The following is a 26,705-nucleotide window of genomic DNA, read 5'->3' on the forward strand; positions in this document are numbered from 1 at the left end:
TGACTTGCCCATGGTCACAGGGAGCTGCGTCAGTGGGATTTGAACCCTGGCTTGGCTGATTCTCAGCCTGCTGCTCCTCTAATAAAATCCTTATCTATACTGTATGGAGTCCAGAAAGATCCATCATGTTGTACTAAAACAATTTTAAAATCCACACAGTTGATGACCTGGAAGACTTGAAAACTATTTGTGTTGTAGATGTTTAATTTGTTTTCCTTTAAAAGCTGGTGCTGCTCATCCTCTTGCTTTGCAGTACAATGTTAATGTTTAATATGCCCACATACCTTAAATAGTACTTTTGTGTGTGTGAATGCTTGGATTTATATTACTGTTTTTAAATTAACACTGACTTTGCTCTGGGAAGGGGCATGTGGTTTTGACAGACTTTGGACTCTGCAAGGAGGGAATGGAGCCCGAGGAAACGACATCCACGTTTTGTGGAACCCCAGAGGTAGGTGGACACGACTTGGCCTTAGTGCGATCCTTTACGGTTGATCTGCAGGCAGGTTTTTCCAGTCCCGTGCTGCTCCAGGTGGATAGATAAGATGCTGAACGGAGTGAGCACAGTTTATATGTACACACAGACCTGTTTCATTAGCTGTAGGGATGTCTATCCCCTAAAGGGATAGGGAAGCATTTTCATGCAGAAAACAAAAAAAAAAAAAAGTCAAGAATAGTTCTTTGCATTTTTGTCCATTTTTTATAAAACAAAAATTCCTATTTTACATCCTTCACCCATTACTACATCTAGTCCCACCTCTACAATCAATATTCCCCCTTATTTTTTGGGGCTTCTACAAGTATTGGTAGTGGGAATGCAGTTTATGAATATTTTAAATAGTTGCATGCATAACTTTGGCAGTGAGTGGAGGTGGGAGAGTGGGTGTCCCTTCTCCCCTTCTCCCCTTCTCCCCTCCTCCTTATCCTCATTTTTCTCTTTCCTACCCTTCCATTTTTTGTCTTCATTCCCTTCACCTACACATCCCCTCATCCAGGGGTTGCTCAAGAGAATCTGCTGCTTCTCCAGGCACAACACAGGTCAAATCATTAAGAGGGGGGTCTCTTTGTAGTCTGGTCCTTTTGGTAATTTGAAATGCGGCAGAGGGGGGAAAGCAGGGGTCAGAGTTCCTAGAGGAATGGCAGATGGTCAGTAATGTTTCTAGGAAGCTGACAACTTTTCCACACTCCCAGGAACCCTAAGACCTACCTTCCACTCCCAACACCCCCCCCAGCATCTTCTTCTGGCGAAGTGGATGATGGGTGAATGATGGCAGCCATGTGTGGCCTACTCTCCATGGACTGATGCAAGAGCATTAGGCACCCTGGGTGAACTTTACAGCCTTGTGCCCCTGCCACGCAACTAAAAATTCTGCATTTATAATAACCAATTTTACACAAAAAAGGACATGCAAAATATAATCTGAGATAAAACATACACATTGGCACCACAGCAGTGCATGTTAAAAAAAAAAAAATAAATAAATAAAAAAATACATTCTTGGAACATATGGTATTAGGCCTTTTTGTAATGCATGTTGGGTGTGGGCTTTGTCCTCAAAACCACAAGTAAACTGAATTCCAATACCTTCCAGACTTAAAAAATGCACCAACTCAAACAGTAAAAACCTTATCTATGTAAAGGCAACACTACAAATATTATACATGCCCTAAACACCAATACACCACCTATTAGGCACAGGGAACAAGCTAGTCTGCTATAGATCCCTACACATTAGCAGGATACCTCACCTCAGTCACATATGCAGAAAAGACATTCCCATAATATAAATAAACATGCAGACTGGAAACTGGAACAAGCCAGACTCTATGCAGTGCAATAATGGATACATGGAAATACCATTCCTTATAAAACATCAAACAAAATCAAAGAATACATAAGAACATAAGATATGCCATACTGGGTCAGAGCAAGGGTCCCTCAAGCCCAGTATCCTGTGGCCAACAAAGTCGCAAGTACCCAAACATTAAATGACTAGATCCCAAGCTACTAATCCTTATTGATTAATAGCAGTTTATGGACTTCTGCTCTAGGAACTTATCCAAACCTTTTTTAAATCCAGTTACACTAAGGGGTGGATTTTCAGAGCCCTGCTCGCCGGTGAGCCTATTTTACATAGGCCTACCGGCGCGCGCAGAGCCCCGGGACTCTCGTAAGTCCCGGGGTTCTCTGAGGGGGGCGTGTTGGGGGCGGGCCCGGTCGTCGCGGCGTTTTGGGGGCGGGTATGGGGGCGTGGCTACGGCCTGGGGCGGGCCGGGGGCGTGGCCGCACCCTCCGTACCCGCCCCCAGGTCGCGTCCCGGCGCGCAACAGGCCCGCTGGCGCGCGGGGATTTACTTCTCCCTCCGGGAGGCGTAAATCCCCGGAGAAAGGTAAGGGGGGGTGTAGACAGGGCCGGGCGGGTGGGTTAGGTAGAGGAAGGGAGGGGAAGGTGAGGGGAGGACGTTAGAGGATTCCCTCCAAGGCCGCTCAGATTTCGGAGCGGCCTTGGAGGGAACGGGGGTAGGCTGCTCGGCGCGCGCCGGCTATACAGAATTCATAGCCTTGCGCGCGCCGATCCAGGATTTTAGTGGATACGCGCGGATCTGCGCGTATCTACTAAAATCCAGCGTACTTTTGCTTGCGCCTGATGCGCCAGCAAAAGTACGCCTATTCGCGTTTTTTGAAAATCTACCCCTTACTGCTATAACCACATCCTCTGGCAATGAATTCCAGAGCTTAATTTATGCATTGAGTTTTAAATGAGCTACTTGCTAACTTATAAAAATGATAAACATTTAAAAATAGATGAATAGAACATAATTCAATTAAAATTTCATATAAAAAATTTCCAAAACAGCAATAAAATATCTCAAAATAGATACATTAAATAGTACCCAACAATTAAAACTTTCAAGAATAATAAAAAAAAAATAAAAAATAATCCTTTCTTTCCATATCTGGGAAACGTTTGATTTCTGGTCACCTTGAGAATTCTGTGGGTTAATGCCTTGGTGGGGGGATGGGGGGGGGATGGACACTTGCTCCTCCCTCTCTCATACATGTTCATACATGCGCTCAGGTGCACACAGTTGCTCTCTGATTATACACATGCTCACATTTGCTCTTTGACAAACACACAGATGTTCTCACTTGTTGGCTCACACATGCTCGCTCACACTTGCTCTTTCACACATACATGTATACACATGCTCTCATCTCTCCTACCTACACAACACTCTCTCTCATGCTATCTCACTCACAGGCGTTGCCGCTCAGGCTCCCCTTTCTTATTTTATTCTGCCGCTATCAGGCCTAGTTTCTTCTGTTGCCAGTGGATTGGGCTGCCTTTGGCCAAAGAATAGCTGTTCGTTGGCCAGCGGTGGCCACTAGGCCTCTTACTTTCAGCCCCTGCTAACATGTCAATTTTTTCTTCACTGAGTCTCCTCTTCTGGCCTGCGGGGTGAGAACCCCTTGGGCCTGTCTCTCTCTAATTATGTGCCTGAGCAGGTGAGGCAACTGCCGGAGGAAAGTTTGGGGGGGGGGGGGGGGGGCATCTTTTGCTGCCGCCTGAGGCAGCCACCTCACCTTGCCTTATTATAGACCTGCCCTCATCCATATAATGCCTCACTTCTCTTACAATGTGCAACAGTCATAAGCCTGAAATCTATTATAAGATCATTGGGTGGCATTATTCTGTCTGAGAGAGCCCCTGCTTTCACCCTAGCCTGCCACACTTTCCTTGCCTTTGGTCAAATCTGCCATGGAGCAAGGGTTGTGGTTGTTTGGGCCCATGTGCAGAGGGAGGTAGCTGCATGACCAATTCTGCAGTGGCAGCAAGGTTCCCATCCCATTCTCCCAGAAGAGGAAGGAGACCTGCCTGGCAGTGTGACCAACTCTGCAGTGCTTGTGTACTACTTACCTCCTGCTGGCAGAAGAGGAAAACCTGCTTTATGGGGTGTGAGGAAGGGGTGTGAGGAAGCAGACCGGGAGCAAGGTTTGTATTTGGGGGTGAATTGGAGAGAATGTGACACACACACACCCCCTTCGTCCTCAGCATTTCACATTGCCAAAAAGGCCAGACTCCAAGAGCCCTCTAGGTGATTCAAATATCCTAGATTGCTGCTCTTGACGTTTGGGGAGCCCGAGTTACAGTAAAAGGGGAAAATTATTTTCTTGTTGCTTTCTGCTCAGTTGTTGATCTTAGTGATCCTTCTCTGAGGAGCTACAACTTTACTTGCTCCCTATCTCAAGCTGTAACAGACAAAAATCCCTGTTTGAGATGCCTGCTGCCTCTTGTTCTTGAGCTTATTGGAACAAGCTTATTCTATATAACAATTCCACATTTTTACGCCTTGCCTCCACCAATCTCTTTTAATGTCTGTGTCTCTGTTCTCCCCCCCCCCCCCCCCCCCCGCCTCCTGTCTTCCCCAGAATCTGCTTTCCACTATAACAGTTGAGTGGTGGAGCCTTGCCCTCTCTCTTCAGTGCCAGGTCTGCATGGACCAGCACAGAAGAGACAGAGATGGGTTGTGTACACTCTGCTATCTGGAAGAATTCTGTGTGACCATGCCCAGCACATCTTATAGGAAATGTTGGCTACAGATTCTGTAAGGCATTTTAAGAAGATACAGGTATTAGGAGTGCTCACCTCTGCAAGGTCACTTAATTGCAGCAGATAAGAGAACAGCCATAACAGGTATTCAGACCAGGTAAATTTGAATTTATTTTTATTTTTTTTTAATTTTTGCACAGTATTTGGCCCCGGAAGTACTGAAGAAGCAGCCCTATGACAGGACTGTGGATTGGTGGTGCTTGGGAGCTGTTCTCTATGAGATGCTGTGTGGTCTGGTAAGTTGTATAACTTGGCAGAGGGAGGAAAGAAGCTTTGCTTAAATTTGGGGGCTTTCAACTTTTTTTTTTTTTTTTTTTAGTGGAAGAATTCATGGCAGGTAGAATTATAGTAGCGTCCAGCATGATCTCAGCTGATGTTACCTTAATTACCCCCATCCTCACCACACACCCAAATCTGAATACAGAATGATTTGTGTGCACTTATTTTAAATGCACACCTGCTCAGTCTTGGGTGTCCTCCTCAAAAATGACAGGTCATGCCATTAGCTGCTTTGTATATTTTGGCTACATTAATGTATGTGCCTTTCCAAACTGAAATTGGCTTACCAAGCTTTGTGTGCAAATAGCTGGTGCAGTGATCTTTTACTACTTTTCGAGTAGAGGCAAAAAAAAAATATTTCAAAGCCATGCCCAGATAAAACAGCTGGCGTCCTGGGTAAGGATAAGGGGAGGCATTTCTCCCCCCGCCCCTTAAGTATTGCAGCTGACCCCAGCTATTCAGGTACATTTTACAGCATGTCGTGTAACTAAACGAAATCTGCTCCCCAACTCTCCCTCTTTTCTCCTCTCGTCTCCTCCCCACAATCTTCCCCCAGCTGTGCTGCCTCACACACTCTTCGCCCAGCCCAGGCACTCGACCTTCACCATCTTGTCTACATCCCCTCTTCCCCCCCCCCCCCCAACTCCCATGCTGTTCTCAGCCTCTCTAGTCTTTGATTATGCTTTGCTTTGTATTACATATATCACGTTCTACGAATTGACATGATTCTGAGAGTTGTGCCGAATGAAAAACTGTTGTATCAAGTGATCCCAGCAGTAAACACCCACACGGGGGGGGTGACACTGGCTCCCGGGCCTCCAGGCCTTACATTTGAAGAATACAGAACTAGTGGCTCTTTTTTTTTTTTTTTTTTTTCCTTCATGGTTTCACTTTTTGTTCACCTAACCTCCCTTTCCTCATATCTCAGCACCTCCTGATTTTCCTTTACCTCTTCCCTCTAACCATTTTTGCCCATTCCCCTTTAGCTACAACCTCTTCTTCTTAGCCTATGGGTTTCAGAGGCATGGGTGCTGCTGGACACGCACAACCTTGACATTTATTGGGATAATGGAAACCTCTGCCTCAATTACTTGATGCATCATTGTTTAACCTCCTTCCCCCATCCCTCCCTCCCAAATAAGTGTAAACTCCTTGTCTGATCTGTCTTTCTCTTCTTTCTCAGCCTCCGTTTTTCAGCCGGGATGTATCTCAGATGTATGACAACATCTTGCACAAACCTCTCCAGCTTCCTGGAGGCAAGACGATGGCAGCCTGTGACATCCTGCAGGGGCTTCTCCACAAGAACCAGAAAAGCAGACTGGGGGCCAAGGCAGACTTTGTAGGTGGTGTTACCAGTTTCCTTTACTCGGTCTTGGATATTTATAGCATAATCACTGGAGGGAGGATACTAAAAACTAATCTGGAAGCATATAACTATAAAAAGGGAGACTAAGACAGAATGAGAGCCTTAGAAACTAAAAGGAGCAGTTGTTAAAGTCAAGTTTGCATGACGCATGGACACTGTTTAAAAATAGCACCTTGGAAGCACAGACAAAATGTATTCCATGCATTAAGGAAGACCAAACTGCCAGCATGGTGAATTGGGTTTTAGCAAAGGGAAATGTCTCGCCTTACAAATCTTTTAAGGATATGTAGATAAGTGAGCAAGTTTGATAGTATTTTTGGATTTTCAAAAGGCATTTTATAACACCCTCATGAGAGTCTCCTCAAATTTAAAGTCATTGGTATAGAAAGTAGTGTCCTACTGTGGATTAGTAACTAGTCAGAGTGAAAAAAGGATAGGAATAAATGGGTCGCCTTTCCAAATAGAGAAAAGTCATTAGTGGAGTACCCCAGGGAATGATATTGGGACTTGTTCTGTTTTAATATTCATACATGAATCTGGGAAAGGAATGAGTGAGGTGATCAAATTTGCAGATGACACAAAAATGTATTCAAAGTTAAAGTAGTGGAATGTGAGGAATTGCAGAAGGGCCTCAAGAGACAAGGAAATTGTATCTGGCAAATGAATCTCTAATGTGGGAAAAGTGCAAAGTGATGGACATAGAGAAAAATAATGCCAACTACAGGTATGTAATGCTGGGTATTGTATTGGGAGTTAACCACTCAGGAAAGGGTCCTTGAGTCCATGTGGGACAGGGCTGGCGGAAGCTCTAGGTGAGCTAGGCCTGGGCCTACACTGCCAACCACTAGGGGGCACAAGCCATTTGGGGCCGCGAGCAGCGGCAGCAAAGAGGAGTGGAGAGTTGCTTCTCTTTGCTGCCGCCGCTGCTCACAACCCAAAAAACAGAGAGGAAGGAGCCTGGCTGTGATTTGGGGGGGGGGGGGGGGGTGTGCAGTACAAGGCAGAAGGTATCTAGGGTGCCTAATCCAATTTTATTTTTCTTTGGTACCTGCATCTAGATTTAAGGGTTTTTTTTGTTTGTGTTTTTTTTTTTTAATGGGATGATCAATCAATGACCACATTTCTCCTGCCATTCTAGCCTTCATTGCGTTTGCAGCTTAAATTTGTACTAGCTGTTATAAACTGTGGGGATGATTGGTTTGTGTGTTAGGTATACTAATGGGGGAATAGAACTGTACAAATTTGAAATGCAGAGTCCAATAAGTTGTTAGTTTAAACTTGAAGTGCAGCTTTTTGAATCTTGAGTTACATGATATAAAAAGAAATGGATGACCTAAAAGTAGTATTTCTTTTGATGATAAAGTTCTGACTGAGCAGTGAATGGAGATGCTGAAACGACTCTCTGGGTAATAGACAAATAGCAGCATGCCAGGCACTGTTCACTCAGAATGCAAATCAAAAACTGGCCCTCTGCTGTGTCCATGCCTGCTGAGTCATGAATTGGAATTGGCGTGTATATTCGGCTCTCTCCATTTGTATGAGCAGCTTGACATGCTTTAAAGAGCTTTGGGGCTGATGCAAAACAGTGCACTCAGCCAAGTGCACTGTTTAACCCATGGTTGGACACGCGACCCCAACCCTTTATGCTGTAAGGGGATTAGTGCGTCCAACCCGCAACAAAACCTAATGGCTCTCATAACATGCAAATGTATGTTGATGAGACTATTAGTTTCTCACCCCGATCTGAAAAAAAATGTGCGCCCGACCCGCACATTTTTACAATCAGAAATTAACGCCTGCCCAGAGCAGGCGTTAATTTCTGAGCAACACAAAAAATTGTACAGATGAGCAGAAAATACTGCTTTTCTGTACATCCTCCGACTTAATATCGTGGCGATTATGAAGTCTGAGGAACCAAAAGGTTTAAAAAAAAAAAAAAAGTGCCGCTCGTAAAATTGAGCATCCGTTTTCCTAACCCGCTGACAGCCAACCTCTCCTAGGCATCTGCTGCCAAGGAGGCGCTAGGGGTGCGCATTTCTCCCTAGCGCCTCCTTGGTAGCATGACCTCTCATTTAAATATTGCATCGCGCACCCAGGAGAGGGGTCTGGGCGGGCTTTAGGAAAGTGGGCGCTCAAATTGAGCATCTGTTTTCTGCGCTCATTTATTGCATGGGCCCCTTTGTGAAATCACCCTAACTACCACTGACACAGGTCAAGAAGAGAAACAAACCAGAATGTGATATAAAAATAGCTCTTTATCAGAAAACTCACAAACAGGGACAGCCTGGTGGCTCAGTGACAAGTAGTACTGAGAGCTACCTTACAAAGGACCAAACTTTGCTTTTCTGGGGCTGAGATGTAGCAGAGGCAGTGTTCACAGCCCCTGGGGAAGATTGGGGAGTTAATCCCAGCCATTGCTCTACATTGACACCTAGTGGCTAGATTTAGGATTCATGTTAGCCAGAGGCAGGTGGGACCCTGGCTGAGGACACTCACTTTGATGGCTTAGTTGGGGGTGGGGGAACCTTGGATAGCTGCAAATGAAGGGTCATTGTACCATATACTAACTGAGGCTAGTCTAGCTAATTGAGCTAGAAGCCACGAGAGCAGGGAGAAACTACTGACCCAAAAGAACCTCCTTAAAATAAAAACCCTTAATCCCTCCCACACAGAAGAGAAAAAAAACACAAGACTATCTGAAATCCAGCAATCCCTTTCCTCTGCATTCAGGCAGCCCAATCCCCACCAGTGGGTTATTCACCTCTGCCAGCAGATGGAGACTTGAGTAAGAAGCTGACATCTGAGATATAGTCCTGTCCCAACACCAGCTCGCCAATATTCTGTCTCCAGCAGATGGTGGACATGCATTTCCTACTGGGGTTTGCCTGGTTTTGTTTTTTTTTGTTTGTTTTTTAAGGAAGTATTTTAGTATGGCTACTTCCTACCAAGTACTTCTCCCGCTCATGTCTCTGAGTTAGGCCCCACTCATCAGGCTTCCTTCTTGGGCTGCATGGTAGGCTGAGGCGGTTCCTTCACATGGTTTATTTTTTTTTTTGTGTGCCGTTGACATGCACCACCTTGTGCATGTGACCCCAGTTTTGCACATAATTATGCAAGTCATTGTGCATGCTTTTGCTCACATGCAGCTGTGCATTTTTTGTGCACATATTTCAGCACATTTTGTGCATATTAAGCACATAACTATGAGTGTATTTAAATGTGTACCTGCTGTGTGTATTGAATCGATACTAACGTAGTGCCGGTGCCAAAGAAGTCAGTGCTTAGCCATTTGTGCTAAGTGTAATCCATTTATTGTCCACCAGGCCTTATACATCACGACTCAACCCTTCTACTAGATGTCATCTCATCTCTTCCCTTCCAGTTGACCTCACTAGAACCATAATTGCTGGAGATTTCAATATCCATCTTGATTCACTCTCTGTACCCTTCCACATCTTCTTTTCTAGATGCTATGGAAAGTCTTGGCTGGATTCAAATTGTTGATACCCCCACTCATAAACAGGGCTGTAGTCTTGACTTGGTATTCTGTAACCCTATCTTCCTCACCATTCCACCAAACACACTCTCCCTACTCCCTGTACCCTGGTCTGACCATTCACTCATCCATTTGTCCACAAACATCAAGGATAAACTCTCAAACCTCAAGTCAATCATACAAAGTCCCACTTTAGAAGGAAGTACACTACAGAAAATGTTATTGAAGCATTTTCTCTCTAATATGCCCTTATTAATAAGTTCCGACATAAATAGTACAATTTGTGCCTAGAATTCAGCAATCAATAACACCCTAAATGCAATAGCTCCACTAGTTCCTGCAACCATCAAAGCAAAACCCCATGCCCCCTGGTACTCTAAATCTCTACAATCTTTGAAATCTGTGCTAAGATGCCATGAAAAAATCATTTCACCTGCTTAAGGAAATATAGAAAAGAAAAAGACTTTGCCAAGAAAACTTACTACTCCCAAAGAATAACTACTGCTAACGGAAACTGTTCTGTTTAAACATCATAAAATCTCTAACAAATACCATTCATTTGGACCCCTCTGAAGTCAACAACTCCCTCTGCAACCGTCTTGCAACCTATTTTCAAGAGAAAATATCCAAAATTACTAACAGCTTCACTCACCTGCCCATCTCTCTCTCTCATCCCTTTTGCCCCCAGTATGCAACTGGTCTGTTTTCACACATACAAGTCCTTCAACATCCGCTTTTAACCCCTGCCCCAGCCATCTTCTAAAAGAACTAAGTGAATTTGCCAGCACCTTCCTAAGCCAACTCTTAAATCAATCTTTAGACTCCGGCATATTCCCAAATACATTAAAACAAATATCCATCCACCCTATCCCCAAGAAAAAAAAGAGGACCTTACTAATACTACCAATCTGTCCCATTGAATTGCTCATCTCCCTAGCCAAACTAAGGACCAGATTTTCAAAGGCCTGGCCACGCACATGTCCTGGGGCTTCAGGGGAGGGGATGGGGCTAGAGGCCCCCAGAACAGCAACCATTTGCTGCTGTGCTGGCGTGTGCAACCTGCGCCTGCCCTGAGGCAAGAGGTAAGACAATTTGGGGAGGTTAGGATAGGGCTAGGGGCGGGAAGGTTAGAATAGGGAGGGAACTAGGGAAGGCCACAGGTGTCTGCGCGTGCAAGTTACACAAATGTGCCCCCCCTAGTGTGCGCTGACCCCCGATTTTATAACATGTGCACACTGATGCACGCATGATATAAAATCGGGCATCCATGTGTGTGCACGTGCACATTTGAAAATCTGCCCCTAATTGAATCCATAGTATTACATCAACTCTCTGAATATCTATCTGAGAACTCTTCTTCATCCAAATCAACTGTTTCCATAAGGGCCACAGTACAGAAACACTATTACTTTCCTCCTTTGACACCTTACTTCGAGGATTCAACACTAATGCCAATTATATATTAGTACTCCTTGACATCTCAGTTGCTTTTAACACACTCAATCACAAAATTCTCCGTCACCAGCTTCAATCCACTGTATTAAACTAGTTCAACTCCTGCCTTACTGATCGCCCACATCAGATTTAACATTGGTCCTTATTCATCTGATTGGTATACCCCTTCCTCTGGTGTATTATTTCAAGGCTCCCTTCTATCTGCCATATTGTTCAACATATATCTAATACCTCTCTGTCATCTGCTCACCAATCTCAATATCTAGTTCAAAATGTATGCAGATGACATCCAGTTCTTTGTATCATATTCGATATCCTGGACAAACACTCTTGCAACTGTGTGTCTCTACATCAAAACAATCAATTCATAGTTATCCCACCACCATTTTAAATTTAAATGCTGCCAAAACTGAAATCCTGCACTTATCAACCATCCCTCACTCTCCCTGCAATCCTCCCCTAAATTACTCTTAGATTTACAAATTCCTATTGTCTCTAAAGCTCGAAATCTTGGAGTAATTCTTGAGTCATGATTATCCATGTCCCATCAAATCTCTGCCACAGTAAGAAACACTTTTTATAAACTTCACGTGTTAAAACGTCTTCGTCCTTTGCTATTTCCCAGCGACTTCCATACTATCCTCCAATCCCTCATTCTCAGTTATCTATCACTGTAATGCCTCTATCTTGGTCTCCCTGACAATGCAGTACACTCATTAAACCTAACTCAAAACACAGCTGCATGTGTCCTGACAACACCTCCAGGAGAGCACATATATCCCCAGTTCTACACTTGCTTCACTGGCTTCCGGTCAAATACAATACAAAATCCTGTCTGTTATACATACCCTAAACTATAATGACTCCTCAACTTGGCTATGCACATTTCTTCGTATTTATCAACTTAGCAGACAACTACGCTCTTTACACAAAAATCTCCTTTTAAGTACCATCCATTCACCTTGCCAGACTAGACATCACATGACAATGCACATTCTCTGTTGCAGGCCCCTCACTCTGGAATTCACTACCTGACTAGTTAAGGCAAATAGTATCACACAGATTAAAAAAAAATACTTAGACCACCTTATTCTTCAGCCTTCAGCTCCCTCCCTACTTCTCAATAGATCCCATTTCAAGGATATTCACTGATCCTCCTCTTCCTCTGTCCCAGACATCAGCTTTTCTCAATTTATACAGTTTATTTCTTTTTATTAAGACTTTTAGTGTTGTGTTTCAATTTTAAACTATGTATGTTTTGACTGACCAGTTTACATGTAAAAATAATCTAGTTGTAAAAGCAGTATATAAACCCTTTTTAAATAAATGTATGGGTGATGCAGCCAGAGCTTTCTACAAGCCTGTGCCAGTGCTGCCTGGATGCTAGAGGAGATTTACCTCTTTCATATTTTGCTGATGGTCCATCCCCTCTGTCTGAGGGGAGTGGGGCTGAAGGCAACACAAGGGTGTCCTCTTTGGTGGATCCGCTGGCTGAGTCGTCTTCAGGGGAGATTTGCTTTCAGGACATCAAGTTCAGGCCTGTGGGACCATTTTCCTGGATGGAATTCTTCCAGGGATTACAGACTTTTTTTTTTTTTTTTTTTTTTCTACAGGAGCATCCTTCTGAGCCAACAAGCTCTTCTAAATCAGGATCACATGTTCGAAGTTCCCCTGTATCTGCCACCATGGGCAAATGCTGTGGTGCTGTGCATCCTGATGGATTTCGAGTTGTGGATCAAGATGATACTGATGATTATTTGGGTTGCTCTCCTCGTGAGAAAGGGGAGATTCCCCTGGATTTAGAGCCACACAACTATTCATTTCTTTCATAGAGATGAGTTGCCAGCTCTATCTCAGACCCTTGGAGTGGCTGCAAGTGACTCTTCGGGTCTGCAGAAGAAGGAGCCCATGTTGGTAACCCTATGCAAGGCTTCATTTTTCCCCTCCTGGATGCTATTCAAGAGTTGATTGACCTTGAATGGAGTGCACCAGAGGCAACCTTTTAAAGGGGTGTGTACCTTCATGGGCTTATAACCCTTGGATCCACAGGCCAGAGCGCAGTTGGGTTTCCCAAAGGTGGATACATTGGTGTGTTCTGTCACTAAGAGAACCACCATTTGGTGGAAGGAGGGGCAGTTCTAAAGGATACTCAGGATAGGAGGATTGAGGCTATCCTTAAAGCAAGCCTTTGAGGCTGTGGTGATGAATTTGCAGATTGCTTCTTGTTGTGGTTTGAGCTAGCTTGCATCTTTTTCGCAAGACTCTGGCAGAGCTATTTCAGTGATAGAACCAGGGGCTGCCTTCTTGGCTGATATGGGATGTGACCTGGTTCACACAGCTGCCAGAGGAGTTGCTTCCATAATAGGACTAGATGGCAGCTGTGGCTGTGTAATTAGTCAGTTGACACTGTTTAGATTTTTATTATTTTTGTTTTTGTAACTGAATTTTTATTGAATGTCAAGGATACAAATAAAGCATTCAGAACATTCAATCCCTTTTCCCAGCAGTAGCCCCCTCGCCCGATGAATAACCTATACATAAATAGTACATAGAGAAAATACAACCATTGTGTGTAAATTCAACCTCAAGATAGGCTTCTGAGTACTGGTAGGGAAATACAAAAGTAAACTAAAGAAGAATACTAAAGCACAGGAATTACAGCAATAGTGCCAACAATCTTCAAGGAATCTCAAGACAGCAGGCAAGACAGAATTGTAGGGGCCAGAGAATGAGTAGCTCAAGAAAACAATTTCAGATCAGAGGGCTAAGAATCCCATCATGTAATATAAGGCCTCCAGATCTTTTGGAAAGAGGAATAGTTGATTAGGGCGGGAAGCAGTGAGATACGCCATACAAAAACAACCTCTATTTGTTTTCAAAAGGCAAATTTGAAATAACTCTTGATGACAAAATCTTTGGTATTTGTCTAATTCACTTGTCAGTATATTAAGTAGAACATGACTAGCATCAAGCACAGCTCTAACTCCCAGTACATGTGAAACCCAATCTATGATCTGCTACCAGAATACCGAAATCGCCTTGCATCCCCAACCAAATATGAAAAAAATTACCTTTGGCACCATACTTTTTCCAACAAGTATCCTCCACTATGGGGTACATAGAATGTAATTTAGCTGGGGTCAAATACAAACGATATAATAGTTTATAATAGTTCTCCTGCAGTGCTGCCGAAATGAAACATTTACTTACATACAAAAAGGCTAAATACCATTCATCTGCACTCAAGGCCTCCCCTAATTCTGTCTCCCAGGCACACACATGTTTTAAATGGCTGTTATGTCCTTACTAAGCAGGCTATAAAGTTTTTAGATTCTAGACCCTGCAACTTGTCCACTTGGTCACCGTAATATTCAAACAAAAATTTACCTCTCCCCAAGGTGGTAACAAACTTCTGGGATAGTACAAAATGCTGGACTTGGGAATAAGCTAGAAAATCCGCAGTGCACAAGTTATATTTGTCAATTAAGGCTCCAAATGGCATGAGGCTACCCTTTGATACATGGTGTTACTCACCTTCAACATCTATCTTCCAAGTCTCAAAGGTACCAGATTTTCATAATGTGGCCTTTCCACTTGTTTACAAATGTGTAAGATAAAAATAAATCCCTGTACTCACCAACTGTTTTCCATTGGGGCTACACTTGTAAAGTATTAAAGTAGTTTGGAAAGCTCGTCAATGGACGCCAAGTAAATTTAGGCTGCCATGGGAGAGCAGAAAGGGGCATTTGACAGACCATTGATTGCTCAGTCATAACCCATTGTTTCACAGAGCTCTTCCTGTATATATCTATCAAAGCCCTGAGTTGAGAGGCTGCAAAATACCAATGTAAGTTAGGGACTCCCAGACAGCGTCTCCAGATAAAATCAAACACGACTTTTTTTTTTTCTGCCAGGAGTGCAAACGTGCAGCAGAAATAGATTGGTAAGGTTATAAATACAGAAATTGTGGCAGTATATTCAATTTAATGATAGCTATACACCCCAGCCATGAGAATTTGTCTCTCTGCCATTTCTCTAAGTCTCTATCTATATCCTTTAGCAATGGAACATAGTTCAAGGAGAATAAATCAGTTACACAAGGCCCAATATGGACACCCAGGTATTTAATTGTTTTCTTATCCCATTTAAAGGGATATTGCAGTTTAAGTGTGTGGACTTCAGGATTGGCCAGAGTCACATTTAAGGTTTCAGATTTGTCAAAATTAACCTTGAAACCTGAAACCATGCTAAATTGTTCTAATTAGTCTATTCCAGCTAATGAATATCCAGGATTAATTAAACATAATGTCATCAGCAAATAAAGATAACTTATAATGCGAGTCCCCCACTCACACCTCTTCAATCCTAGAGGATAGGCACACTTTTTAGTAGCAAAGGGTTCCAAAAACAAGGCAAAAAGTAACAGGGACAGCCCTGTCTCATTCCTCTCCCTACCTCAAAACCTTCTCCATAACCTCCATTTACTTTCACACATGCCTTCGGGGATTCATAGTTTCCCAAGCTATTGTAGAAAGAAAGATCCGAAGCACATCTCTTCCAGCATCTTAAATAGGAATGACCAATGCACAATATCAAACATTTTTTCAGCATCAATAGATAATGACAGGGAAGGAACATGCTATTAACCCACCAGAGTACATCAACAATTTTGCAGACATTGTCTGCAGCTATGCAATTTGGTATGAAACAGTCTTCATCGGTATGAACCAAGCTGGAAATGACCCGATTCAACCTCTTGGCTAGAACTTTGGCCATGATTTTGAGATCTAAGTTAGGGATATGTGTTTATAAGATCCACAGAGAGAGGGATCCCATCCAGGTTTCATTATGACTGATATTTCTGCTACATTGGAGTTATTTGGGAGGGAGCCTCCTTCCCTTATATAGTTAAACATCTCTGTCAAAGGGACTTCAAGGATGTGAGAACTTCTTATAGTAACCACTAGAGAAGCCATCAAGGCCTGGTGACTTGCCCGATTTAGGAGTTTTAATAACCTGCAAAACTTCCAAGGAACTGATGGGACTGTCCAAATACTGCTGTTGCTTGCAAGTAAGAAAGGGCAAAAGGAACTGAAGTTAAATATTGGCCTATTGCATCCTCTTCTATCTTTCATATAAAGAGGTGTAAAACAGAAACTATTCCTAATGGCAGTAGTCAAAGTAAACATCGCACCTTGCATATTCCTAAGTCTAGCTATAGAGCCCTGAACACATAAGGCCTTCAGTCTCCTGGCCAAGTACCGCCCAGCCTTATTGCCCCCTTCAAAATAGGCTTGTTTAGTGAGATCAAGATGGTCATCATCTAAAGATTGAAGCTCAGTCCAGGCAGATGCCAGTTGCTGAAAAGCAGTCTTAAATTGAGTCAGCATAGGCAAAATCACGGATTTATCTCACTTGCATGTTGATTGGTTCCGCCGTTTCTCCCTCTTCTTCTTGCGATAGGCAGCGTGAGTTATGAATATGCACCTCACAACAGCTTTGGAACAGTCCCAAATCATTCCCATGGGGACTGATGAGGGAGAATTATTTATTTAATACTTTTATATACCGAAGTTCGTATGGACATCAGATCGGTTTACATAGAACGGATAGAGAGGAGGAAATGGAAAAAGATCAGAGTAGAAGGATTACATTATATCAAATAATTGGTTGAAATAAAATGGCAACAAGTAGAGGTTAAAGGATAGAGGAGGAAGGGTAGGCAAGGAAGTGGTGAAACAGTAGTAACAATGTAACTGGAGTAAAATTATAGAATTAATTCAGAGAGGGATTATGTACAGGGGAGTTGGGTCGTGTGGTGGCAAGAGGGATAGGCTAGATATTAAGTGAAGGCCTGTTTAAAGAGCCAGGTCTTTAATTTCTTTTTGAATGTCAGAGTGCAGGGCTCAAGTCATATGTCAGAGGGCATTGAGTTCCAGTGAGAGGGGCCAGCAATGGATAATGCTCTGTGTTTGGAGATGTGTGTGAGTTTAGCGGTGGGGAATGAATAGGGTGCCAGTGTAAGCTGATCTGGTGGGGGTATGAAAGTATAGAGAATTAAAGTGAAAATACTCCTGTATCTGCATCTGCAGGTAGCTACAAAATGATTAATCTTTCAATAAGCTCTCATTTAAGCCCCCAAATCACTGGCCATTATCTATACCTTGAAGGACATCAACTCATAAGGGAGCATGGTCGGACCATGTAATATTAACAATTTCAGCACATACTACTCAATTCTGCATTATTTTGTGGATCAAAAAATAATCTGAGTTTTGAGGGGAGGAATAAAAAGTATGTTTGAGAATTGGGATGCCACTGCCTCCATATATCTACTAAGCTCCATTTGGGTCATAAAAGATGAGAGAATGTTCCTCAACCCCTGTAAAGATTTAGAAATCTGATGAGAGGTATCTATCTTTGAATTTCTATAATCAATATCCCCTCTACATGAGGCAGCAGGATATCTCCAGATGAATACGAGAAAGGCAGTTGATTGCAGTAAGGTGCATATATATTGTCAATTATAAAAGTGTCATGACCACCCACAGTTTAATCAATAAAAATCTGCCTTGGGGGGGGGGGGGTCTTCCAGCTGAAATGGAAGATCATGAATAAAATGGCATGAAATTAATATGCCTACCCCTGCGTATTTTGCCCTGCTAGTACTCTGTCAGATACTGGTGCTGGAAATCTCTAGAAGATATCACACTTGTGCCTTTTTCTCATGTGTGTGTGTGCTGAATTAGTGCAATAGCATCCTTGTGATAAGATAATTCTTGATATAGGAGGCTACGTTTCCAATAGGTATTAAGGCCCTTAACATTAAGGGAAAGTAGTCTAATAGCCATCCGTAATAAAGAAACCAGTTGTACCCCCCTACGTATAGTTTCTGTAGTTTGCATATTTTGCTATCAAGATATATAAAAAAATGTACAAATATAGAGCACCCCTTCCCTACTATCACCTCCCACTAGTCAATTGGGCAGAGATGAATTCCCAACTGTGCACCCCCCCCCATCCCAAACACTATGAAAGAGAACAGAAAATACCATCATGTAGAGAGAGAGAGAGAGAGATAAGGTCACCAGGTAAAAACCCAGTAAAAAGAAAAGTACAGTGCAATGAAAACCTCAGGCCTCACTAGAAAAAGATGACAAATCATAGTAGGACTCTCCCATCAACCAGATATACCATAAACATCAGTCCTGGTCAGAAAGGGCCAAATGGAAGTCCTCTGGTGCCACAGTCATCTGCCACCCTTTCCAGCCCATTGCCATCTTGGATAAGCATCAATCTTCTGTGCACAATTTGCCACTTTGAGTACCGCAAAATTGACACGGTCACCTGTTTAAAAGCATCCACTGCCTCCAAGAGTTTTAATTCTATACAAAGTGCCATTCAGCATGAATTGTAATCCAAAGGGAAAAGTCCACCTGTAATGTACATTCTTAGCTTGCAGCATATTTGTCACTTCCTTGAGTTCATAACATTTATGGAGGGTAGCTGGTGTCAAATCGTTTGAAAATAGTGAGAATATGACCCTCCCAGCACCATTCAGCTGCCTTCCTTGCTGCTTCATAAAGGTGAGCTTTCAGGCCATAACTGTGCAGGCAAAAAATATCCTGGGCAAGATTATCAAGTTTGGGGCCCAGAGCTCGATATTAATAGTTGGTCCTCTGTTGCAGTGCTGCCATTTTTTGTCAAGCAGTAGTTTACAAATTTTCACTGCTACTGCTTTGGAATCTGCATACTCTGGTAGTTCCGGCACACCCCGTGTGTGTAGGTTACATCACTGAGAGCGATTCTCAATTTATCTGCAAGAAGGGTGTGCTCAGAGTGTAGGGCTTTCTGTTGCTCGGATAGGGTTTTTAGTCACCCTGGTTTTCCAGATGTATATCCAGTTCACCCAGGACCCGAGCAGGGCCATATGTTCCCGTAGTTCCAAGATTGAGGCCAATAAATCGTTTGTGCTGTTTCTTATTGGATTGCAGCTCCAAAACCAACTCTGCAACTCATCTCTTATGGGTAAGTCGGTAGTCTCCAAACCACTGGGTAGAATACGTGGCTTGTTTTCCAGATCTTTGCCTTCTGGGCCTGCCGTGGCCTGCCCGCCATCTTCTTCTCTAACATCCTTGGAGACATGTTTAATAAAAGAAAACTGCTCAGATCTGCTGTTTATTTTGGCAGCCATCGGAGAGGTATGCTTGAGTTTCCAAAAAACGCACTGATGGCCAGGCTAAATGATGGTTTCAGTAAAGGAGGGATCGGAGCTCTGCAGTTAAGCTTTCATCTCAGCTGATGTCAGCAAGCCCCCCCAATCAACACTGTTTCTAAGTCCAATCTTGTTAAGCTGCCCTTCAAGGATTCTCTTTTTTTTTTTTTTTTTGTTTGGCAGTGAGTTGGAAAAGTTGGCAAATAGATGGGGGGAAGCCCAGGTCCCTCTTTTGCTGGAGGATAAAAAGCTGGCTTTTTGGCCCTTTTGGGTAACTGGCTGCTCTTGTGACTATAGGTGATTTCATCCTTATAGGGGAGCTTATTCTTGGAGATCTCATCCCTTTGGTAGGTCTGTCTTTTCACCCTAGAAAGGCCTCTGAAAGATGCAGGCTTAGGGAGTAGATCCTCTATAGCTTCTCAATGAAAGTCTGTGGACTCGCCTGCTGGTCTATCTCACTATTATCAGAGGAGGATCCAGATCACATTGGGTCCTGGAAGTGATTTGGGATGGTTATGCTCTAGAATTTCTTTGCATTCCTCCAGATGCCTTTATGATATCTCCATGCAACTCCCCTCAGAAGAGGGTAGCAGTGGACACTACTTTCAGAAGGCTGTTAGCCCTGAAGGTCATGATTTCTGTTCCTGAATTTCAGCAAAATACAGGCCGCCATTCCATCTATTTTGTCACACTCAAGAAAGAGGTGTCCTTTCGTTTCCATCTTGGATCTCAAGGGAGTCAACCATCATTTGCGGGTCACTCATTTCCGAATGGAAACTGTACACTCCGTCATAATGCCAGTTCAACCAGATGAATACCTCATGTCTCTGGATCTGGAGGCATATCTGCATATTTACCATTTGCCAGGCACATCAACTGTTCCTACAGTTTCCTATTCTGGGTCACCATTGCCAGTTTCAGGCCTTGCCAGCCACTGCTCCCAGAACCTTCTCCAAGGTTATGGTGGTGGTAACTTCATTCTTGCGCAAGGTTGGCTTCTGGTGCACCCGTATCTGGACGACTGGTTGGCTCAAGCCAAGAGAGTGGAGGAAAGTCTCCAGTCTTCTCAACATAGTCTCCTTACTACAAGAGCTAGGCTGGGTGACGAACCTAGCCAAGAGCAGCTTATAGCAGTCTCAGACTCTGAAGTATCTTGGTGTTTTGCTTCTATACAAAGCAGGGCAGAGTATTTCTGCCGGAGAGTCTGATTCAAAAGTTAGTTGCTCAGGTTTGCATCTATGTACTGCTTGCCCGACAGTGTGGTCTTATTTACAGGTACCGGGTTTGATGGCAGCCACATTGGAAGTAGTTCCCTGGGTAAGTGCTCATATGTGACCTCTCAATGTGTTGCTTTCCCACAGGAGCCTGCAGTTGCAGGACTACACAGTGAGACTTCTCCGCCTGGTGGTTGAAGGGAGTTTCCTTGGAGATGCCAGATTGGTTAGTACTCACAACATATGCGAGCTTCCTGGGTGTTTGGGGGGGGGGGGGTACAGGGTCAGTGGAATGTTGAGGATTGGCAGTGGCGCATCAACCACTTGGAAGCTTAGGCATTTCATCTAGCGTGCTTGAGGTTCGTGGAGCATCTGGAGGCTTGGGCAGTCCGGATAATGTAGGCCACCATCATTGCATGGTCTGACATCAATCACCAAGAGTGAACAGTTGTCTGAGGTGATAGATGTGTTCATGGTATGGGCAGAGCTACATATGTTAGGCATATCTGCCTATCACATTGCTGTAAAGGACAATGTTAGAGCAGACTTTCTCAGCAGGAGGAACTTGGACTTAGAGTGGTATATAGCAGACAAAGCCTTTCAGCTCATTGTGGAGTGCTCAGGCCACCCGTACCTAGACTTGTTGGCGACCAACAGCATGAAAGTTCTGTGGTTCTTCAGTCACAGACGAGACCCGAAAGTGCTGAGCATCGATGGCCTTGTTTGGGTGTGGCTGAGGGACAGTCTGCTGTATACCTTCCTGCCCTGGCCCTTAATAGGCAGGATTGGTTGGAATATTGATAGTCAAGCCAATACTGTTCTTTTGGTGGCTTCGGCTTGGCTCTGGAGGCCATGGTATGCTGATCTGCAGAGACTGCTGGTAGGCAGTTCCCTCAGGTCTTATGGTTTGGCCATCATTGAGAGGGCTAGATTGTTGAAACATGGTTATTCGCCTGCCATAATTTCCACTTTGCTTTGGGTCAGGAAATTTTCTATCTCTCTAGCTATGTTAGTGTTTGGAGAGTTGTTTTTTTGGTTTTTTTTAAAGGCCTGGTGTACTGAGTGAGGTTCTCACACTCTCAAGGTGGATATTCCCTCAATATTGGAATTCTTACAGGGTGGATTGTGTAAAGGATTGGCCCATAGCACCTTGAAGGTTCAAGTGGTAGCCCTTGCTTGTTATAGGAGAGTCAATGGTGAGCCTTTGTCTTCCCATCCTGATGTGTCCTGGTTCTTGAAGGGAGTTAAGCATCTTTGTCTTCCTTTGTGGCTTCTGTTGCCTCTTTGGGACCTTAATCTAGTCCTGTAATTCTTGGCAGGTCCGACTTTTCGGCCTCTGCATGGTCTTCCCTTGCGGCTACTTAAGAACATAAGAAATTGCCATGCTGGGTCAGACCAAGGGGTCCATCAAGCCCAGCATCCTGTTTCCAACAGAGGCCAAACCAGGCCACAAGAATCTGGCAATTACCCAAACACTTAACTTGAAGATGGTTTTTCCGGTGGCAATCTGTTCTGCATGTCAGGACCTGTAGTTCAGAAACCTTTCTTGCCATGGGCCTTTACCGCGTATGACTCTGGAAGTGGTACAGTTTCGGACTGTATCTCCTTTTTTTTTTTTTTTCTTTTTATGCTGGAAGTGGTTTTGGAGTTATGTCCATCCATTTCCCTGCTTACTTTGGACAGGGATAGAAATGAAAGGGAGAATAGTCTTTTGCATACTTTGGATGTCAAGTGACATTTGCTGCAGTACTTGGAAGTTACTAAAGTCTGATCGCCTGTTTGTGTTCTATGTTGGCAACAAACAGGGTGCTCTGGCGATGCGTGAGATTATAGCCTATTGGGTCATTACAGCCGCCTATGTGGCTGCAGAGTTTCCTTTGCCAAAGCAGATTAGACCACATTCCACAAGAGCTTAGGCAGTATCATGGGCGGAACTTAGATTGTCACCTGTTGACTTGCTGAGTGGCAAGGTGGTCTTCATTGCACATCTTTTCCAAGTATTTCCACTCTGATATTTGGGCTCAGGAAGACGCTGCGTTCATGCGGGCTGTGTTGACTGGACCGCGGGCAACCTCTCACTTTTTTGTTTCGGAGTAGCTTTGATACATCCCGCTGGTGGTTTGGCCTGCTTGAATACAGAGGAAGGAGAAATTACTACTTGCCTGATAATTTCCTTTTCTCTGAGGGTGGGCCAATCCCCGACCCGCCTTCAAGCTGCATTTTTACCTTTGTTTTGCCTTTTGGTGCAGATATTGCAGTGTGTTCCTGCTGTTCATTTGAAGACTGGTAAGTAGCTTATCAAGCCCTCAGTTTAGTGAATAAGTTTATTCTTTGAGCTGAGCTCAGTGTTCCTTATTGGTTGGAAGCATGAGTGGTTGGTTGATAATCACTTTTGAGTTTAATCAGTTTGTCTACAGTTTGGTTTTTCTAAAAGATACCGGAGGGCTCATGTTGGGGCAGAACTATATATCTGTGATGTCAGCTTCTTATTCTCTCCATCTGCTGACAGAAGTGCATAACCCACTGGTGGTGATTGGTCTGCCTTCATTAAAGGAAAGGAAATTATCAGGTAAGTAGCGATTTTTTTTTTTTTGATTTTTTTTCCTTTTCTGACACTGGCACGATGAGACGTAAATTGTTTTGTTATGTTTTTTTCACTACATTGAAATAATGAACTAGAAAAGAATAAATCATCACTGTACCTCTACAGCAAAATCTAAGGTTGGTTTCATATCCAGTGGCTGGCATGGTGTGTGTGTGGCACTTTGGGGTGGTGTTTTGGGCTGTTGTCCCACCCCTCTCCCCAGATCTGTTTGACTCCTTTTGGACTCTTAACTCAATTAAAACTGGCCTCTACTAGGCTATGGTGCTCAGTCCTTTCCCTATAAATGTGCAATCTTTAATAGTTCTTGCCAGAGGCTGCAGTCCACAGCTCTTTCAGCAATTCAGATGGGCAACACTGTGCAATTACTGGGAACCAGTTGACGCCATAATCACCCCATCCCTGGTCAGCATAAGCAGCAGAAATCTGGCTCTGAATGAATGATGCTTGAAATAATACCAGATGTAACTTGAATAATCCTTTCTTCCAGCTTGAGATAAGGAATCATGTCTTCTTTAGCCCAATAAACTGGGATGACCTGTATCACAAGCGGCTCACACCACCCTTCAATCCCAATGTGGTGAGTTATGGAGAGTTTTGCCACTGGATTTCTTTGCAAGTACCATAAGGGATGGGCAGCAACAATGAGGAAGGGTTTAAACCAGAAAAATAAATTCACAGCCATTTTGACAACCATCCTGAACATTTTTTTTCTTTTACCAAATTAGCTAGTGAAATGAGCAGATCTGGTCACTAAGTAGGGCAACTACACATGCAACTTGACCAGTGCTTACGAAGTGAACTTTTAGCCCTAAGAGGATGCTTAAATGGTAGAGGAAGGGGGAGGAGGAGTACTCCTCTACTGCCCAGCTCTTCCCTTTACCCCCTCCTATTCCCATTTTATATGTAAACAAATTTTAGCCTAGTGGGGGTTTTGGATAAGTTCCTGAAGAAAAAAATTCATAAACTGTTAACCAGGTAGACTTGGGGGAAAGCCACTGCTTATCCCTGTGCATAAGACGTATAGAATATATCTACTCTGGGATTCTGCATGGTACATGTGACCTGGATTGGCCACTGGATTGGGCTTGGACTATTGGTTTGACCCAGTGTAGCAGTTCTTATGTTTCTTGTGTATTTTCAGGCAGGCCCAGGCGATCTACGACATTTTGACCCAGAATTCACCCAGGAAGCAGTTCCAAACTCCATTGGCCGCACGCCGGACTTGTCTACTGGTAGCTCTAGTGCCTCAAATGCATTCTTAGGATTTTCTTATGCACAATCTGATGAGAACTTTTTCTAGGTTAAATTGTATTAAGTTTAATGTTTTTTACATAAGTTAGGATTGCATATTATCTCTGTTGCTAAAAGTAACATTTTAATGTGTAAAACTGGAATTGAATTTTTTATTAATTTATAATCCAAAAATGGTTCCATAATTCAGTAATTTACATATCTACTAGACAGAAGTGGTGCTGGAAGCCACTGGCTAGTATTTTGGAAGTAAATTGTTTAATGCTATCCATTAGTACAAATATATAGTTAGAATACACCAGTATCATCTTTACAATGTAGGTTCTGGCCAACTGCTCTGCATTTGGAGGGATAATTCCTTTTGAAAAGGAGGTACTTTTTTTTTATTTTTTGAAACACCTTCAGAAACTTCCCTCAAACTATGTATTTCAGTGTTGCAGACGTGACCACATCATTGGCAAAAGCATGATTTGTGACACTTTCAAATACCTATTTTCTAACTATAAAGTGTATGACCTGAAATCTGGTTGAAGGGAAGACTTTACAAAGTTTCCACTAGCCCAGGCCACCTCACACTGGTCTGAGAGGAACTGTTAAAATATTTTCCATCCCCAGAGACTAACTTCTAATTACTCTGATTAAAAATACAGAAGAGGGAAGGAGAGGATTTTTTACTGCAGCTGGTCTAGAAATTCTTCTGAATTTCTTGCCACCTTAACTATTAAAAGTAGCCTAGTCATTCAGCACTACCTGCCATATTCATTGCCTCATAACGGAGGTAGTATGCATATGACCTGCTCTTACCTGTAAGGTACTCTTTCAAAGATACATACTATGTATATGCTAATGGTTCTCTGGTCAAGAGGAGTTGCATATTTGTGGTTCTTAATACTAAAGTCAGAAACTAGCTTCTTGGAATGCTTTTGCAAGACTTGCAGTGAATTCTGGAATGCTGTGTGTCCAAAGTGGAAAAATAAGCCATTTGATCCTAAATTTGAATAATGCACAGATCAGATTCTGAATCTATTCTTATAAGAAACATTTCCATGATGACACCTGCAAATGTATTAGGATGATTGCATTTCATCATGGGATGTTCTATTGTGTGAGGTGACATACTTTGAAATAAGAGTATCACACTAATTACAAAAATTAATTTGTTTTTAAGTTAAATGTTCTATGAATTCCTAAGGCATTGAATTTGACATGTATTTTGTAGCCTTTGCCTATTTCTCTTTAAACAGTTAGCTAAAGTATTTAATACCAACTTCATTGGGCCTCCCCACCCCCCCCTCCCATGCCTGCGTTTTAGTCTGTTTTCAAATATATTGTATTACTTGCACTTATCTTGCATTTTTAGAGCAAGTCTTTGGTTTAACTTCTAATATACACAAACAAGTATTGGGAATTAATCTTGATTGCTGCCATTTACAGCCATAACTGAGCATCTCTGCAATGTGATATCATCCCTCAGTTGGGTGCAGCCTCCATGGCTGGAATGGATTTCTCGGTAGGACTTGGTGTATCTTTTATCATCCCTTTATGCATTTCACATCAACACTTTGATAGATACATTGATCAGAATAACACAGGGACTGTATAAACCAAGATCCTGGTGTCTAGGGAGCCATCATGCATCACACATTCAGGACCCACATACCTGCTATATAAAGTGCAGGCTGCTGGCTCACATGGCTAGCACTGGGTTCTATTTAGTGGATTAATTTTTTTTTCTTTTGATAGAAGTGAAGCCCCTCTCCCTCCCCCTATCTGTTCTTGTACTAAGAAATCCATTGTACTAAGATGTTTTTAGGATTGAGCATAACAAATGTTAATGTTTTATAATACCTTCCCATAGCTTTCCTTGATTTTTGGTGGATGTGATCTCAAGGTTCAAGTGCAAATCAAGTGTAGCTTTGCAGCTATACAGCAATGGTGCATATCCATCAGTACCTCTGCCTACTCCTGTTCTACAGGCTTGGGTTTGTGTTAAAGGATGCTTACTACACTATCTTTATGTATGAAAGTTTTTGGTACCTGTCTTTTAAATAATAGAATGATTTTTCTTCTGTTTGACTGTAGGCTCAGTGTGGTTTGTTACCTAATGTACTAAAAAAAAAACTTTTGAATAAGTCAAATGACTTTTATAACTTGTGTATATATGGATTATAATAAACATGTAATATATTCCTATTAAAGTGCTTTGCTTTGA

The 26,705-nt window shown here is 43.0% G+C and overlaps 1 protein-coding gene across 3 annotated transcripts in view; it reads left to right on the forward strand.

Moving 5' to 3' along the window:
• Positions 1-26,705, forward strand: part of SGK2 (serum/glucocorticoid regulated kinase 2) — a 73,486-nt gene extending 46,781 nt beyond the window's left edge. For all 3 annotated transcript variants that reach the window (XM_029612958.1, XM_029612959.1, XM_029612956.1), the window contains 5 exons: positions 365-451; positions 4,753-4,848; positions 6,075-6,230; positions 23,730-23,819; positions 24,384-26,705. In XM_029612958.1, the coding sequence (XP_029468818.1) occupies positions 365-451; positions 4,753-4,848; positions 6,075-6,230; positions 23,730-23,819; positions 24,384-24,542 (588 nt within the window). In that variant the 3' untranslated portion in view covers positions 24,543-26,705. The remainder of the gene's footprint in view (positions 1-364; positions 452-4,752; positions 4,849-6,074; positions 6,231-23,729; positions 23,820-24,383) is intronic.

The sequence above is a fragment of the Rhinatrema bivittatum genome, chromosome 8 (genome assembly GCF_901001135.1).
Source record: "Rhinatrema bivittatum chromosome 8, aRhiBiv1.1, whole genome shotgun sequence".
Classification (NCBI taxonomy): domain Eukaryota; kingdom Metazoa; phylum Chordata; class Amphibia; order Gymnophiona; family Rhinatrematidae; genus Rhinatrema; species Rhinatrema bivittatum.